This window comes from Tachyglossus aculeatus, chromosome 8 (genome assembly GCF_015852505.1).
Source record: "Tachyglossus aculeatus isolate mTacAcu1 chromosome 8, mTacAcu1.pri, whole genome shotgun sequence".
NCBI classification, from domain to species: domain Eukaryota; kingdom Metazoa; phylum Chordata; class Mammalia; order Monotremata; family Tachyglossidae; genus Tachyglossus; species Tachyglossus aculeatus.
In genome coordinates, this window is record NC_052073.1 from 29,978,191 (window position 1) to 29,995,622 (window position 17,432).

At 41.6% G+C, this 17,432-nt stretch overlaps 1 protein-coding gene across 5 annotated transcripts in view; it reads left to right on the forward strand.

Annotated features, from left to right (window-relative positions):
• Positions 1-17,432, forward strand: part of PTPRT (protein tyrosine phosphatase receptor type T) — a 700,314-nt gene that overhangs the window by 633,031 nt on the left and 49,851 nt on the right. For all 5 annotated transcript variants that reach the window (XM_038750174.1, XM_038750176.1, XM_038750173.1 and 2 more), the window contains 4 exons: positions 3,735-3,822; positions 14,004-14,080; positions 16,123-16,159; positions 16,772-16,869. In XM_038750174.1, the coding sequence (XP_038606102.1) occupies positions 3,735-3,822; positions 14,004-14,080; positions 16,123-16,159; positions 16,772-16,869 (300 nt within the window). The remainder of the gene's footprint in view (positions 1-3,734; positions 3,823-14,003; positions 14,081-16,122; positions 16,160-16,771; positions 16,870-17,432) is intronic.

Here is a 17,432-nt window from a genome sequence, read left to right on the forward strand (position 1 = left end):
TATTGTTATTGCCAAACCCAAATCTTTGCATCCCAGACACTGTTTCCAACAGTTAACAATAAGATGTTTGGAAAAACAGTGTTACTGCTGTTTTGGGTTGGGCTTTTTTCCAGTGGTATTTCTTAAATTAGCTACTATGCGTCAAGCACTGTTCTAAGCACTAGGTAGACGCAAGTTAATCAGGTAAAACACAATCCCTGTTCCACAGTTGAAGTAGGATAATAATAATGATTGTGATATTTAAGTGCTTAGTATGTGCCAAACACTGTTCCAAGTGCTGGGTTATATACAAGGTAATCAGGTTGTACACAGCCCATGTCCCTCATGGGGCTAACAATCTTGATCCCCATTTTACAGAAGAGGTAACTGAGGCACAGAAAAGTTAAATGACTTGCCCAAGGTCACACAGCAGTCATGTGGCAGAGCAGGATTAGAACCCATGACCTCTGACTCTCAGGCCTGTGCTCTTTCCACTAGGCCATGCTGCTTCTCTAGAAGAAGTAGAAGAGAGAACAGGTATTGAATCACTATTTTACAGTTGAGGAAACTGAGGCACAGATAAGTTCACCCAACAGGAAAAGTGGCAGAGCCAGGATTAGATCCCAGGTCCTCTGACTCTCAGGTCCATGCTTTTCCCATTAGGCCAGGCTGCTTCCCTTGACGGACATCCATCAATCAACCAGTGGTATTTATGGAGTGCTTACTAGGTAAAGAACACTCTAAAGTGGTTGGGAGTACAATATAAAAGAGCTACCATCCAAATGGTTGTGGAGGTAGCAATTTTGCCCTCCACATCTCTGTTTCCTTTTTGTAACCCGTTCTTAACCTTGTAGAAAAGGGGTTGAAGATTTCTTCTGAGACCTCCAGTGTCACAATGCCTATTGGTATATTCTGGACCACTTTGGTTTCTGAAGGGTGCATCAACCTATCAGTGGTATTGATTGAGCATTTACCATGTACTAAGCACTGAGGAGAGTGCAATGTAACAGTTGGTAAACATGTTCCCTGCCCACAAGGAGCTTACAGTCCATGCATAGAGACACGTGCATTCTGGGAATCTGATTTTCACTTGACACAAGCTCCCTTAGACGTCTGAATAGCTAAGTTACTGTGATGAAAGCTTATCAGTAATCAGTGTGTAAAGGACAGCTTTTATGCTCAGCAATGTATGAACATCAGTTTGTTTGCCCTGTTCTCCTGCTCCGGAAGGGCAGTGGACAACAACAACCAAAGACTTCAAAGATGGGAGAATGTGGAGAAGAGGGAAATGAAAATCAAATTGGCCACTGGCCCAGACAGACCTCAACTCTCCCAACATTCAGAGTCCTGCTAAAATCTCTCTACCTCCGACAAACTCTCCCAAATTAATTTCCCATTAACCCAAACTGTATCATCCCTTTACCCAACTAGATCACTTATGAACTTACTTGTACCCTTCTCAGCATTTATGTATACGTGTGTACGTAGTTACTTATTTTGACTATTCTACTTCTAAATACTTTTATGTTTGTCTCCCTGGTTAGAGAGTAAGCTTCTCGTGGGATAAGGAATGTGTCCCTTCTTTATTCTGCACAAAACACTCGACACATGCTACTACTACTTTTATCTTTTTTTTTTTTTTATCTACTACTACTTTTATCTTTGCTTTTTATGGTGCAGAGAATTCCAAGTAGCATGTAACTTCTACTCTTAGCACAAAACCCCTGGCTCTCCAAAATGACATATGGCAGGTACAGTTGTGTATGGAGAGAGGATAGATACCATCAAACACCGACACGTTTCTTGAATTTTCTAGTGCTATTAACCATGGTTCTTCATTGTTCACCTGGTTAACATCAAATCTGGTTAACCCAAATGAAAAATTGAAACCCTGGCTCTTCCCCTTCCCCCCCAAAATATTAGGTGTCAGGACCTGTATCGTTTATTACATTTCTATCTATTTGCCATGCAATCCAGGTAACTGGGTTTGATGAAAGAACAGACTGTTAAATCAAAGAGAGAGAGAAAAAAAATCTTAGTTACAATGATTGGGAGGGAATTACTTTTCCACTTGAGGTCAAGCAGTGTGACTACAGAGCAAGCACAACTGAGTTTCTCCCCTGAGGTATTGGTTAAAACACAGGTCCTGGATTCTTCAGGATGGTTGAGAGCTAATTTCCCTCTCCTTTCACTCAAAGCTTATCAAGAAGAGGTGCCAGAATCAAAATGCAGCACCACAGATGATCTTCAAGACCTCATATGAAGAGCTTGGACCTGGGAGCCTGACAACCTGGGTTCTAATCCTGGCTCTGCCATTTGTCTGCTGAGGGACCTTGGATAACTTAATTTCTCTGTGCCTCAGTTTCCTCATCTGTGAAATGAAGATTAAATAACTGTGAGCCAACTAAGGGACAAGGACTGTTTCCAACCTTATTATCTTGTATTTACCCCTGCATTTAGTACAGTGCTTGGCTTTATAGTGAGAACTTAACAAGTGACACAGTTGTTATCATTAGTATCATCATTATTATTATGCCACTCCAATGAAACTGGCAGCCTGAGAACTTCTTCACACTTCCATAGAGAAAGAGAAGAGGGAGAGGTGCTTTTTTCATTGGTATTTACTAAGCACTTACTGTATGTCAAGCAGTGTTCTAACCACTGGAGAGAAACAAGTTTATCTAATGGGGCACAGTCCCCGTCCCCTATGGGGCTTACAGTCAATTAGGAGGGAGAACAAGTATTGAATCCCCACTTAAAGAACAGCAGGTGCTGGGCCCCCCAGAGTCACTGAAGGCTTTCAGGGGACACCATAGTTAACCTCGAAGCCGAAGAAATGATCTCGTCCACTTGTTTCCAAACTCGCATGAAAAATAGAGCCCAAGGCATGAGCCATCTGGAATTCCTCTGGGATGTGTGCAAAACCAAATTGTCCCAGTTTCTGCCCAGCAGAGTGATCCAGCTCTCCCTGAAAAAGTGCTCTGGAGAACACAAGAAATCCCCCAACCCCCCAGTTCACTTGTATTTTAGTTATAGCATTACTTGGGGGAGATGATAGTTTGCCTGGTATTCTGATCATCTCGGTGGGACTGGATTATTATATTAGAGGTTTATTCCTACCCTGCATTTATTAAATAATACATAATTGGACTGGTGCCTCTGTCTAATACAAATGTATAAATACAAATATATTTGCATTAACCATATTGTCTTGATGGATATTTTGTTACATATATCTAAAAATCTATTTGTATTCATAAGTTAGAATTAAGCATGAAGGTGTTATATTAATCTTATAAAGAATAGCATTTAGATAAATGCATGCTATTGTATATTTATGACATCATTAGACAATATCATGGATTACATATTTGTATTCATCATAAAGGTCCCAAACTGGGTAATCATTTCTTTGGTTGACTGCTGAATTAAAGCAGAGGTTGTATTTTTGCTTGTTTGTTATTGTTCTTTCTCTTCTCTCTCTTCCACTTCCTCGTTTTCCTCTTTCTCCTCCTCTTCTTTCACACTGTTCTAATCACTGGGTTAGATGCGGCCCCCTTTCTGTAACTGTACATTTGTTTATTTTCTTTAACTGACAGCTAGAACGTAAACTTTTTGTAGGCAGGGAATGTGTCTTCCAACTCTGTTCTATTGTAATAGTGTAATCTGCTAATCATGTAGTACAGTGTTCTGCACACAGAAAGCACTCAGTAAGTACAACCGATTGATTGATTTACCTTGCCATTGTTTTGCAGGCATTACCCGAGGGGCAGACAGCATCCTGGGATACAGCCAAGGAAGATGAGAACCGCAACAAGAATCGATACGGGAACATCATATCTTGTAGGTGAAAGTTCCGATTAGAGTTGCCGCCCCTTAATTTCTGTGATATATGATGTCTCGTGTTATGTTAATGTTTATGACCTTTAGCTGGAAACATGGCTCCCAAATATTTTCCCTTGAGAATATGATTATTAGCAGCAACTTAAACTTCATGTTTTAATTCCACATTGGGCGGTGTATTGTTAATACCTCTCTGCAGTTTCTGTGATAGACACAACAGGCTCCATAGAGTTACAAAGGCAGTGCAAGAAATATAGGGAAGTGTACTGTGATGCTACTGGCCTGTGAATTCTCTAGGATTCTGCATTAGAAGTTACAAAGGAACTTCCTCTTTAAACCGAGATGGCAGTTGTGAGAAGACAAAAAAGGAATTCAGTGCTTAGAAAGTCAAGGAAAATAGCCAGAGTAAGAGACATCTATTCAAGTTAGTGGCAGAAACGTTTACAATACCAGTGCAAGTAACAAGGAAATAGAGTGAAGAAATGTGTGTGTTTATGTGTTTCCAGGGTGTGTTTGGACAAGCTTTTAATGAAAGCATGATAGGGAAGAAGAAATCAACTGGGGCAGACTCTTTAGGGTTACAGTGTAGTTAGAGAGAGATCAAAGAGGATAGTTGGCACAATTTTATTTGTAAGGTTCTGGAAGTAATTGAGAAAGAACTTGAAGGAAATGTGGATTGAGCAGAAGGTTCTTCCACTAGAATAAAGAAGCAGATTTAAAATTGAGATTTACTGCTCTGGTACCATTGACAAAACATTGATCATTCTCACTATTTGAGGGTGATTGTACAGACAGGATTATTTCTTGGGAGAATGTATGTGGCTGAACATAGAGGAGCAGCATTTAATTGACCATTTATCACCAGCTTGTCTTACCATATGATGCTAAGGGGAGGATATGCATGGCGGCGAGGTGGACTGTCTCAAATCTGCAGCAAGAATTCCAAATTATGAATTTGTTTTATATAAAACACATTCTCTCACATCCCGCCCCCTTTCTTTACTTCCCACAAGATAGTTGGGAAACCATCCAGCCATAGGGTGGGAAGCAGCTCATTGTGGGCAGGGAATATGTCTGTTTATTGTTGTACTCTCCCAAGCACTTGGTACAGTGCTATGCACACAGTAAGTGCTCAGTAAATACGATTGAATGAATGAATGAAAGGTTCAGGCCTTCATCAGTACTCTAGTGGCAGTTATAGAAGCCAAGGCCCCAAATGTCCAGGAGAGTTTGTAATTCTACTGAATGAGGTGTCAGCACCCAGGTATTTTTGCTGTAACCAAACAACCAACCAGTAATATATACTGAGCATCAAACTGTGTTCAGAGCACTGTACTAGGCACTTGGAAGAGTACAATAGATTAAGTGGACATGTTTCCTGTCCTCAAGGAGCTTACAAACTAGCGGAATATTAACTAAAATAAATTACAGTTGGAGGAAGAAGAAAGCTAAATAGATGCATGTATATGAATTAGTGCTTAGGAAATAAGGTATGTAAGATATATACAGAAGCTTGTTGTGGGCAGGGAACAAGTCTACCAACTCTGTTACATCGTCTTCTCCCAAGTGCTTAGTATAGTGCTCTGCACATAGAAATTGTTCAATAAATATGATTGATTGATTCAAGTGGCATGGGAGGTTGTGAGGGGTTAAGTGGTCCAGAAGGGTAGAAGAGAGAATAGGCAGCTTGGCCTAGTTGATAGAGCATGGGCCTGGGCATCAGCAGGACCTGGGTTCTAATACTGGCTCTGCCACTTGTCTACTGTGTGACCTTTGCTGTGTCACTTTGCTGTGCCTCAGTAACCTCATGTGTGAAATGGGGATTAAGACTGGGAGCTCCATGGGGAACATGGACTGTGTCCAAGCTGATTAGCTTGTATCTACCCCAGCACTTAAGTACGGTGCCTGGCATAGTAAGTGCTTAACAAATAACATAAAAAATGAAGTGTGGAAATCAGAAATTTATCAGGGAAGGTGTCCTGTAAATTTATTATGGGCAGAGAATGTTTCTGTTAATTCTGTTCTACTGTACTCTCCCAAACACTTAAAACAGTGTTCTGCACATAGTAAATGCCTAATCAATACCATTGATTCATTGATTGGTTGAAGGAGATGTGATCTCAGAAGGGCTATGAAAATGGTGACAGCAGTGTCTAATATGAAGGAGGAAGAAGATTCAGACAATTAAGGAGGGCAACAGTGAAAGGCTGTCAGCGGGGAGTTGAGAACAAGGACCAGTGAGTAGGTTAGCTGTAGAACTGAATGGAACTGGTCATCCTCCTTTGGCTAAATATCGTCCTCCTTGAAGATGGACTTAATGCCAAGTTCCCGGATCTGCTCGCTCAAAATAAAGTACTTCGCAGGAAGCATCGTGGCCTAATACAAAGAACAAGAGCCTGGGAGTGAAAGAACCTGGGTTCTAATCCAGATCTTTCCACTACCTGCTGTGTGACATTAGGCAAGTCATTTAATCTGTGCCTCAGATTATAAAATGAGGATTAAATACTTTTTCTCCCTCCTACTTAGACTTGTAAGCTCCAAGTGGGGCAAGGACTGTGTCCAACCTGATTAACTTGTATCTACCCCAGTACTTGGTACAGTGTTTGACACATATCTTAATGATAGTAATAATAGTAAATATTATTATTATAGTATTGTCACTCAGCCAAATTTGTCTTCTACCGCAGGCACTTCCTAGCTAATGAGGACCTCACTACATAAGACTCTTTCCCTGTGTCCTTTAAGAGTTTATCCTCCTTGTTTGAATATCTGTTGACTATGGAATAGATGCTTTGGTATCCTGTCATTATTTATCCTTATTATAAGACATACAGGTCCAGCACATCCAGGTGAACCTCACAACTAGAGAACAGAACCATCCCATCAATTTGCAGAATTTTGATTTGAAAGTTGATGCTTCATTTGCTGATTTGTTTAATCCTACATGAGAAAAGACGGATTTCTTATGGATTGAGAGCCCTTTGTCTATCAGCATATCCTTAGATATATGCGGCTTTCTGTGCTACTGCTGAGGAAGCTGGGTTGTTTCTGCAATGCAAGTTTGATATACAGCTTTACCCTTACTCACTAAGGAAGTCAACCCATAATACTGTGCTAATTGCAGCCCAGTTCTTAATCTATTACCTGTCATCTGATGTGTATGCTTTTAGACAGTAACATAAAACAAACAGTGAAATCACCCTTTAACCACCTGGCTATAAACTCAGATATGTTAAGGAAGACAAATCAGTATATTTGTGGACTGAACTGCAAGATGATTTTCAAACAGTAGAAACAGGCAGGAGAGGATAACATAAAGCAACAATGATTTCATTAGACTTGGTTAACCAATAAGATGGACCAGAGGGAGCGATGGAAATAAATTACAGTGGCCTTCTAAATTGGGACAAAAGCTCAGAGCAACTGTAGAAACGTAACAGGATTAAAATCAAGCAGAATAAAAGGGTAAATGTTCCCAAGTGAAGTGAAAAGGTTTCAGAAAGTTACATTTTTCTCTTCAAAAAGTGAATCCTGGCAAAGGTTATATACATATATACATATGGTAACAGTAGTGATTAAATGTAAGGAACTACAAAAAGCAATCAGTAGACAGAAAGGGGAATAAAACAACAGACAAAGCCTTCAAGTCCAGATGAGGACAGGGAAAGATTGGAGAATGAAGGGAAGAGAGGGCATGGCTGGAGAGAGTAAAATAAAAAAAGGTTGAGAATAAGACAGAGATTAAAAAAGCCTTCAGATAAATAATAACTATTTTCTTCAAAATACATACTTAGAGTTTGGTGAGGGACAATGAGACTAACAGGATGGAGAAATGGAATTTAGTAACTGAAAAGGAAGAAAGAAAAAAAAGAATGAATTCTATACTTTGGTATTCATAAAAGAGCACAGTGGCAGATACTGTTAAAAGGCAGGAAATCGATGTGTAAGAAAGATGCTACAAACCTGGAGAAATTTGTGAGTCATTCAGGTGATAGAGAAATTGGGTTTTCACATCTACAGTGACAAAAGGGATTTATTTATCGCTGGTTGTTAGATTTACAAAATGCATCTTTAGCCAATGCCCCAGAGCATCCATACAATGACAGTGTATTTGAAAATAGGAGAAGGAGACTCGTCTTCCCTTTCCAAATCCTTATTTCACCCATTCTGGGAAAAGTGACGAGCAAAACACTGACATTGTCCTGGGCTTTAGGAATCGAAGTTGGAGCTTTGCACTGACTAAGAAATGCCCAGGGAGGGCAAAGGCCTGATCACAGGCAAGGTTGGTGTCTATTACTGGTCAGTCAGTCAGTCAATCATATTTATTGAGTGCTTACTTTGTGCAGAGCACTGTACTAAGCTCTTGGGAGAGTATGACACAACAATAACAGACACATTCCCTGCCCACAATGAATTTACAGTCTCGAGGGGGAGACAGACATTAACATAAAGAAATAAATTATAGATATGTATGTAAGTGCTGTGGACAGGTTACTAGAAGGCCTTGGATAGAAAAAACAAACTACTCTAAAAACCCGGCCAACAGCTCAGTCTTCCAACACCACAGCACTTAAGTACATATCTTTAAATATATTATAAATTATTTGAATTAATGTCTGATTCCATCTAGACTGTAAGCCCATTATGGGCAGGGAACATGTCCACCAATTTTGTTGTATTGTACTCCCCAAGTCCTGAGTACAGTGGTCTGCTCATAGTGAGCACTTTCATTCATTCCATCGTATTTATTGAGCGCTTACCGTGTGCAGAGCACTGTACTAATGAACTCTACTGTGCTCTACTGTGTAGAGCACTCAATAAGTACCGTTGATTGACTGATTGATTTCAGGGTGGGAGGAAACTGTGAAGAGTAATCTTGGGATTCAAGGGGAAATAGAGTATATTGAGGGAAGCAGTGTGGCCTTGTGGAAAGAGCATTGGACTTGTAGTCACAACTCTTGGGGGCTTATTCCACATCTGTCATTTGCCTGCTGAGTGGTCTTAGGCAAATCATTTAATCTTTCTGTGCCTCAGTTTCCACATCTGCAAAGTGGGAATGTGCTCTTCATATCTATTAGGTTCTAAATCCGGGGTGAGACAGGGATAGTATCTGATCTGATTAATAATAATAATAATAATAATAGTATTTGTTAAGTGATTACTGTGTGCCAAGCACTGTTCTAAGCACTGGGGTAGATACAGAAGCAGCGTGGCTCAGTAGAAAGAGCATGGGCTTTGGAGTCAGAAGTCATGGGTTCAAATCCTGACTCTGCCACATGTCTGCTGTGTGACCTCGGGCAAGTCACTTAACTTCTCTGAGCCTCAGTTACCTCATCTGTAAAATGGGGATTAAGACTGTGAGCCCCACATGGGACAACCTGATCACCTTGTATCCCCCCCAGCGCTTAGAACAGTGCTTTGCACATAGTAAACGCTTAACAAATGCCAACATTATTATTATTATCATTATTACAGGGTAATCAGATTGTCCCACGTGGGGCTCACATTTGTTAATCCCCATTTTACAGATGAGGTAGCTGAGGCACAGAGAAGTTAAGTGACTTGCCCAAGGTTACACAGCAGACAAGTGGAGGAGTTAGGATTTGAACCCATGTCCTCTGACTCCCAAGCCACTATTCTTTCCACTAAGCCATGCTGCTTCTCTGATTGTAATTAGATAAACTGTATCTACCTCAACACTCAGCATAGGGCTTTATACAGAATAAGCCTTCAATAAATACTAAAAAAGTCATTACTTTGCTCCATAACCATCCTTCATGTTTTAAGATAATGAAATTTGAGTCATGTGTTCAGGTAGAGCTGAAAAGATGACTTGGCAACTTTTCCACACTGTGTAATTATAAAGGCTGGACGGTAGCCCTTAATATTCTTCTATTTTGCCCTTAATGCCTGATTCTGCTAGACACTGCAGGTAACTGCATGGTAGATGTTCTAGCTGCTTTGATTTCTTCCAACAGAATGTACACTACATGATATGAGTCATGTACCTTCATTCTATCTTTAAAATATTCAGTCTTCCCAGCCTATGGGTTCTCTCTCCTTTGCACCCTAAAGCAGTTGAATGGGTAACCTGTTGTCAACCACTCTCTTCGTCAGTTCCACTCTAACAATATGCTTTTCAAGGAACCTCATTTAATTGACTATTTACCATGATGTGATTGTTTGTGAGGTTGTCTTACCATGTGATGCTAAAGGGAGGATACCCATAACGATGAGGAAACTGCTCCAAAGTCAGATATACTTGTCCACATAGGGAGCTTAGATCCTGCAGACCAGTTGGATGGTGTGCTGGAGTCTGTGGAGTTGGAATGGTTGGACTATGACTTTGGGTTTCTCACAACCCCACTTTACTCCGTTGTTATTTTGGAAAGGGTCAGGCAAGCCACCTTAAATTCCTGTACACTTGAGCCTACCGTCTTGGTATTTTTTTTTTTTTTTTTGGATTGTCAGTAGTTTCTCAGAGAAACCAACTTGTTGAAGAGCTACTGGAGACCAGGTCAGCTGTTGTTTAAACACTTTTTCTAGATATAAAGGCATCAATTAGAGAGCTAGATATTTTTTACCTGAATGGTACCTGAATATGACATGTCCATTGTCACATATGGCACTTAAAGCCACTGTTTGATTCTGGGTGTACCTGGCTTGCAGTAGTCTCCCGGACTTGGTCCAGAAGGCTTTGCCTAGGGTTCCCAGGCAATGGAGAGGAAGTAGATGACATGATAATTTCCACAGCCATCTTTATCACCTTTGGAAGATGAAAAGACATGGTCCCTGATCTCAAGAAGCCACTATTCTACCTGAAACTAGTGAAAACTCCTTCCCTCACCCTTTTTCCCTTTGTGTTGCCACTTCAACACTGCCATGTCCCACATGCACTTGAATCCTCTTCCCTTAAGCAGTTAGGCATTCATCCCCATCTGTCCCCCCTACACCAGTTATGTACTTATCTTTAAATTCTGTCTCCCCCACTAGATTGTAAACTCCCTTGAGGGCAGGAATTCTAACGACTAATCAATCTTACGCTCCCTGGCATTTCAAACAGTGCCTTTCAGAGCAAGCACTCTATAAATACTAATGACAGACTGAACAAAACTTAAGCCCCCCTTAAGCAATACACCTTGTATTCGAGCATACTTTTTTTTCCTAAAAGTCACCCAGTGTTTACACAGCTGGGATTTCATTTGATCCTCATAACCCCCCAGAGGAGAAAAGAAAGGCAGGCATCACTTTCCCCGGGGTCTCTCAATAAGTTAGGGGTGGAACCCATCAGAATTTGAACTAGATCTCCCCCAGCCTGACATCAGCCCACTAGACCACAACCTTTTTACATAGTCATCTCTAAACACACACACACACACACACACACACACACACACACACACACACACACAGAGAAAATTACCCATCTATCATCACTGGAGCATGTGTAGGAAAGTGTAAAGAAAACTTTAGAACCCTCGGCCCCTTTTGTCTGGCCCCACCAGAAACTTTCGATGAGCACTTCTGATGAAGATGAGTTACCACATGACTCTTCACATACCCTTAGGGATCCCTGCAATTTTAGTCCAATCCCCTGCCTCTTCTCCATCCACTCTTGCAAGATGATAGCATTAACATTTCTAATACTTACATGAAATGATTTCTCCACTCCACAATTCATTGTAATGAGTGAAATAACTCTTCTATGAGAAATAATATCTCTTTCATTATTGCCCTAAAGAGAGCAAGAAAGAACATGGGTTATCCAAAGAGCATTCTCTCTGAAGCCAACCCGACTGTATTTCCATTTAGTTAGATTTGGGGGTTGGCATTCATGGGGTGGTTATACTTCACAGATATCTGTAGTTCAGCAATAATCTTTAAGAATTAACCTCATTTCCCTTTTTAATCAATCAATCAGTTATATTTATTGAGCACTTACAATGTGCAGAACACTGTACTGAATTCTTGGGAGAGTACAATACAACAGAATTAGCAGATACAGTCCCTGCCCAAAATGAGTTTATTGTCTAGAGTTATTCAAAGTTCCCAGGTAAGAGATTCTCTCTCCTCTCCCAAGGACTATCTTTCAAACACAGTCTTGTAGACTCACAGTTCACTTTGAGATCCATTGCAGAAATCTTAACAATATTATTACGATAAAGTACCACTTTGCTAGACTTTGACCTCCTGATGGCAACACTAGGGGATGTTTTTATTTGCTTTTCCACCACCTAGATCCTGGAGAGATTTGTTGTTGTTCTGTTTCAAGCTTTCCAGATTCTTTTCTTGCCTTGAATAGCAAATGAGAACCTATTTTTTTTAACAAATCTGCAAAATGTACCTACTGTATAATGAGCATTCTGGGTCTCTCTGTAAACTTGTCTGTTTAACTCTCCTATGTTGGCTGCGACCCTATCTTTCTCCAGGTCTATGTGAGTAAACATAATTTTTCATCTACCTAATTATACCAAGTCAGGGGAATAAAGGACAGGGAACAGTATGAGCCTTTCCCATAAGCAATAAATATGCTATGAGGATAATAGTAATTTGCCCTCCTGTGTCTTTCAGTGTAGATTTCAAAGTGCCTTTTACCTTTTAATTAAGCCTCCTGATCTCTCTGGGTTCACCGTTGAATGAGTTTGCATTCTGTGTGTATATTGTAATTAAGCTGACCATATCACTTTTCAAGAAAACTGGGCTGCAAGGCCAGGGGTAGCACTTCAAAATGGTGCAGTCCATCTGAAGGAAGAATTTTTCATGAGGGATCCAACTTAGCACTCAACCCAGATCCAGATGCGGGGCCTGGTTCTCTGACTTCTTAGACCCTGGACATAGTGAAAGCTAGGCTCCTGCCCAGAGGTCATGACCACAGGGAAGATAGGGTGTGGGGGCCCCATTTCCAATTCTGGGACATTTACTGAGGTTTTCATTTAACAGCCCTGCCAGCCCAATAGCAGTATTTCCACAGTATTAGACTAATCCCATCTGATTTCTGGGCTCCACCACTTGCCTGCTGGGCAAACGTGGCCATGTCATTTAATTTTCTGGGCCTCAGTTTCCTCACCTTCAAAATGGGTATTCAATATCTGTTCACCTTAAACGGTGAACACCGCTTAGGACAGGGACTGTGCCTGACTTGAATGCCCAGTAGTTATCCCAGTGCTTAGCATGATGTTTAGCACATAGTAAACATTTAATAAATACCATTATTATTATCATTATAATAATCATTGTTACCTCTAACCTGCAGCCTCTGACTCAAGTGGAAAAGGCCCCCCTCTGTACACATTATGGTCATTCACCTACTAACTCGGCCGACACCTGAGGCAAAATTCTGGTGGCAGAAGATTAAAGGGGCCATGCCTGCAGATTCGGGTGACCGTTCTTTCCCCTTTAGTTAGGAATCTGTTCCCTTCCTGCCATCCTAGACTCCACCAGGGCCAAGAGAGGAAGCCCAATGGGGTCATCCCTTCTCCCTCCTCTCCTCTTCCCCTCTCCCTTTCCTCCCCCTCCCACTGCTTCACCATTTAATCACACAGCAGACTGGAGAGACCTGCATCTGCAGAAAAAGTCAGATGCTCCCAGGGCCTGGAGCTCTTAAATTGCAAAACAGACCTCAGGGCACAGGTGGTTCAAAGGCAGCCAGGATGGGTTGGGGGCTTCCTTTTCTTCTGGACATTTGCCATTCATTTGACAACTCCTGTCAAATGTCAAAGTAGGTTTTTCTGTGTGGCTTGCCCCCTCCCATGATACTATGTCTTCTGAGACATTTTATGTAACTGCCCCAGAGCCTAGTTCAGTGCTTAGCACATTGCGGATACATGATAACTATTTGGTTGGTCTGACTGGCATCACCGCCCCACAGAGCAGGGGTAAATGAGGAACTGCTGCAGATTTTGATTTTTTTTTAAGAAAATAAAACACAAGCAATGCAGGATTGTCCACCCTTTCCAGGGTGCCCCTAGAAGGCTTTGTGAGTCCTGGAATCTCTTGAAATGCAGCAGGTTTCACCACCGAAGCAGCATAAATATCTCGATTCGAAGCCCAGTTGGTGATTCAGAGATATCGCTTTGTGTGTTTTCTATGACTCTGTAAACTTGTCTCTCTATTTCTGTTTTGAGAGGATTTTTTTTTTGCTTCATTTTTGTAACTCGCTTGGCTTTCTTTTCCCTCCCCAGATGACCACTCAAGAGTGAGGCTGTTGCTGTTGGATGGAGACCCTCACTCAGATTACATTAATGCCAACTACATAGACGTAAGTGTCTGTTATGGTTCGGGCAACGCTCAGCTTGCAAAGACTGCGTATTTCTGAGGGAATCAGGGAATAGCCTTAATGAGGTTGACGTGGTCTCTGGTCCCTCAGATATGCATGTACAGTAATTGGCTTCTTGAAAAGTTTTGCTATAGAATGCAAATAGGAGGGATATCAGAGGGCCCACATTTTCACCCAACCCTTTTCAACCGAGTCAGATTGTGTGTATGTGAGATGGGGAGAAGAATCAGAATGTAAGGGCAAGAGATGGGGAATTACTTCCTCTGACCCATATGCCAGATGTTAGAGTGGACAAGGAATGTGAGGTTACAAATACATACACACGTAAACACACACACACACACACACACACACACACACACACACACACACACACACACACACACACACACACACACACACACCCTCTGTTATCTAGGCCTAAGCTCAGCACAGTTCCATCTCTCTCCGCATACAGTAAGCAATCAATAAATACGATTGTCTGACTGACTGACTCCACTCACCACTTTTTGAGTGATTCCTCCACCCTGCAATACTGAATCCCATAACAGGTTCCCCTGGAAGATGCAGTGCTGTACTGGCCTTGATTTCCTCCTGTATACAGTGTTCTAAGTACTGGGGTAGGTACAAGTCAATTAGGTTGGACACAGTCTCGGTCTGTCATGAGGCACACAGTCATGTCCTACCCTCCCCAACCCCACTTCTCTCCCATCTCCAACAGGTCAGCTGTTCTTTGTGCACTCTCAGACAGCCAAATGGTTGCTTCACAGCTGGCCAAACAATTTAATCACCAGCCTGCTTCATAGAAAGGAAAAAATGAAAATAATGCATTTAATCTATCAATCAATCAGTGGTGTTTGCTGAGAGCTTACCATGTGCAGAAAGTACTGTACTAAGCACTGGGGAGAGTGCAATTCAGTAGGATTGATAGGCATGATCTGTGCCATCAAGGCATTTATGGTCTAGAAGGGATACCTGCTACAGACTTAAATAGAAATTTCTCCACCTCAACTCAATTTGTCCTAAATGATTTTTTTGTTGTCTGAAACGGGATTAATTGCCTCTTGTAATCTCTATTTGCCTGTTTATGGATGTTTTGACCTCTTTTGATTACAAGAAACAAGATTAAATCAACTGATTCAAAATGTAGCCCTGGTCTTCTTCTGCCACCATTCAGCTAAATAGCTGATTCAAACTAGACCAATCTCTTTACCTTTAAATATCTAATTTGATGCTAAACATCAAAGCCCAGCTCAAATCTGTCCTTTACCTCAGAATGGGACTAATGACACAGTCTCCAAGGTGTAATTTATTTCTATTAACTCCTGTCTCCCCCCTCTAGATTGTAATTCTCACTGTAAGCTTCTTGTGGATAGGGATCGCATCTGTCAACTCTGTTGAACTGTAGTCTCTCAAGTGCTTAGCAGAGTCCTCTGCACAGAGTAACCATTCAGACAATGCCAGTGATGGACTGATGTGAGAAGGAGCCATAGTTCTGTTGACCAGGTGGCTTCGTTCCACTGAGCCTTGGTAGGCTAATCTGCAGGGGTTGAGTGAAATGGGCTGAGATTCAGCCAGCACATACCTGCTAGGTCTGCCCTGCTCCTCTTGGAGACCCTGTTCTATCTCAAGGCCACCAGACCTGTAATATACCCAGGCACTGCCTTCAATCCATCCACACAGGCCCCATGTGTAGGAAGTAAGAGAGGGTGAGAACAGCCTTAAACATGCTGTCAGCCACATCTGGTATACATATCTGTAATTTATTTATTTATATTTTATTTATATTAATGCCTGTCTCCCCCTCTAGACTGTAAGCTCGCTGTGGACAGGAAATGTGTCTGCTTATTGTTATTTCATACTCTCTCAAGCACTTAGTAGAATCAATAAATTTGATTGAATGAATGAGTGAATGAATGGTAAAATTGAGTGGAAGAAGCCCAAGAAGCCTTGGGTCATGCCCTACTTCCCATGGGACTGGAGCTTGTGAATCCTCATTGTTTCCTTCCCTTTTTCTACTTCAGGGATATCACCGACCTCGCCATTACATTGCAACTCAAGGTCAGTAGCCTGCGTGGTTCTTTGTAGCATGGGGCACCGAGAGCACCCTTGGAGCAGAATTTGCCATGACCACTATCCTTAGGATGGGAGGGAGATGAGTCTATGCGTGACCTTTAAATTCTGGCAACAAGAAATGAACGAGACCAAATTTACATCTCTGGAATTGTGGGGGTGGGGCTGGAAAGGCCCTCAGAGGGGCTAATGATTCTCTTCCATTGGGAGTCAAGCCTGTTCTTGAATTCTGTTGGGAATGTAGCCTCGATGGGAAGCAGAATGACTGCAAATCAATTTTTTAACTCTACCCAGTGGCGAATGAGACAATTTCAGGTTTCCATGAATCTTTTCATGATACCTGAGGTTTCTAACATGAGTCAGTGCTTCTTCCTCTCTCAAATATCATGTGGTAGCATCCACATTAGAAATGTTCATGAAACCAAAAGCTACCATGAGTAATATAGAGTTTCCAATAAGCTCAAAGCTTGAATGTCAACTTATAGTCTCTCAGATGGTAGATGGAGTATTTCTGAACCACTCAGCTACCAAAAATAAGGGAAGTGGCTGGTCTCTGCACCCAGAAATCCTCAATATCATTTTTGTCTTTCCTGTTGACAGGTCCGATGCAAGAGACAGTCAAGGATTTTTGGAGGATGATTTGGCAGGAGAACTCTGCCAGTGTTGTCATGGTTACCAATCTTGTGGAAGTGGGAAGGGTAAGCTACTTGTAAAATTATGTTTCCAGCCACCATGCGAAAGGAACAAAAAGACTTGTTGGATCTTCCTGTGTTTCTGACAAAGAGAAGTATCTTCCACTTGCTGCACTTCAAAAAGAGTTGAAATAGATTTGGTCACTCATTCTTCCTTTAAATGGGCAGCCTGGTGTTTTTTTTGCTAACCCCTTTCCCTCGTGTCCCCATCCCCAGCATATTTTTGTGACACCCAATCATATTTTCTTACTCAAGGAAAAGGGGAAAACTGCCATTTTATTACCCATGTTATTGCACAGTGAAATTCTGTTTAAACTGATTTCCAAAGTGACAATGACCAAAAGGGGATCTCCTGAGAATTGGAAGAAAGGGGAGCCTTATTCCCAAGAGTGTCCTCAGAAATACAGTCATTTCTGTTACAATGTATGGCAGAATCATAGAAGTAGCATGGCCTAGTGGAATGAGCACGGGCCTGTAAGTCAGAGGACTTAGGTTCTAATTCCATTCTGCCACACTCCCGCTGTGTGACCTTGGGCAAGTTAGTTCACTTCTCTGGGCCTCAGTTACCT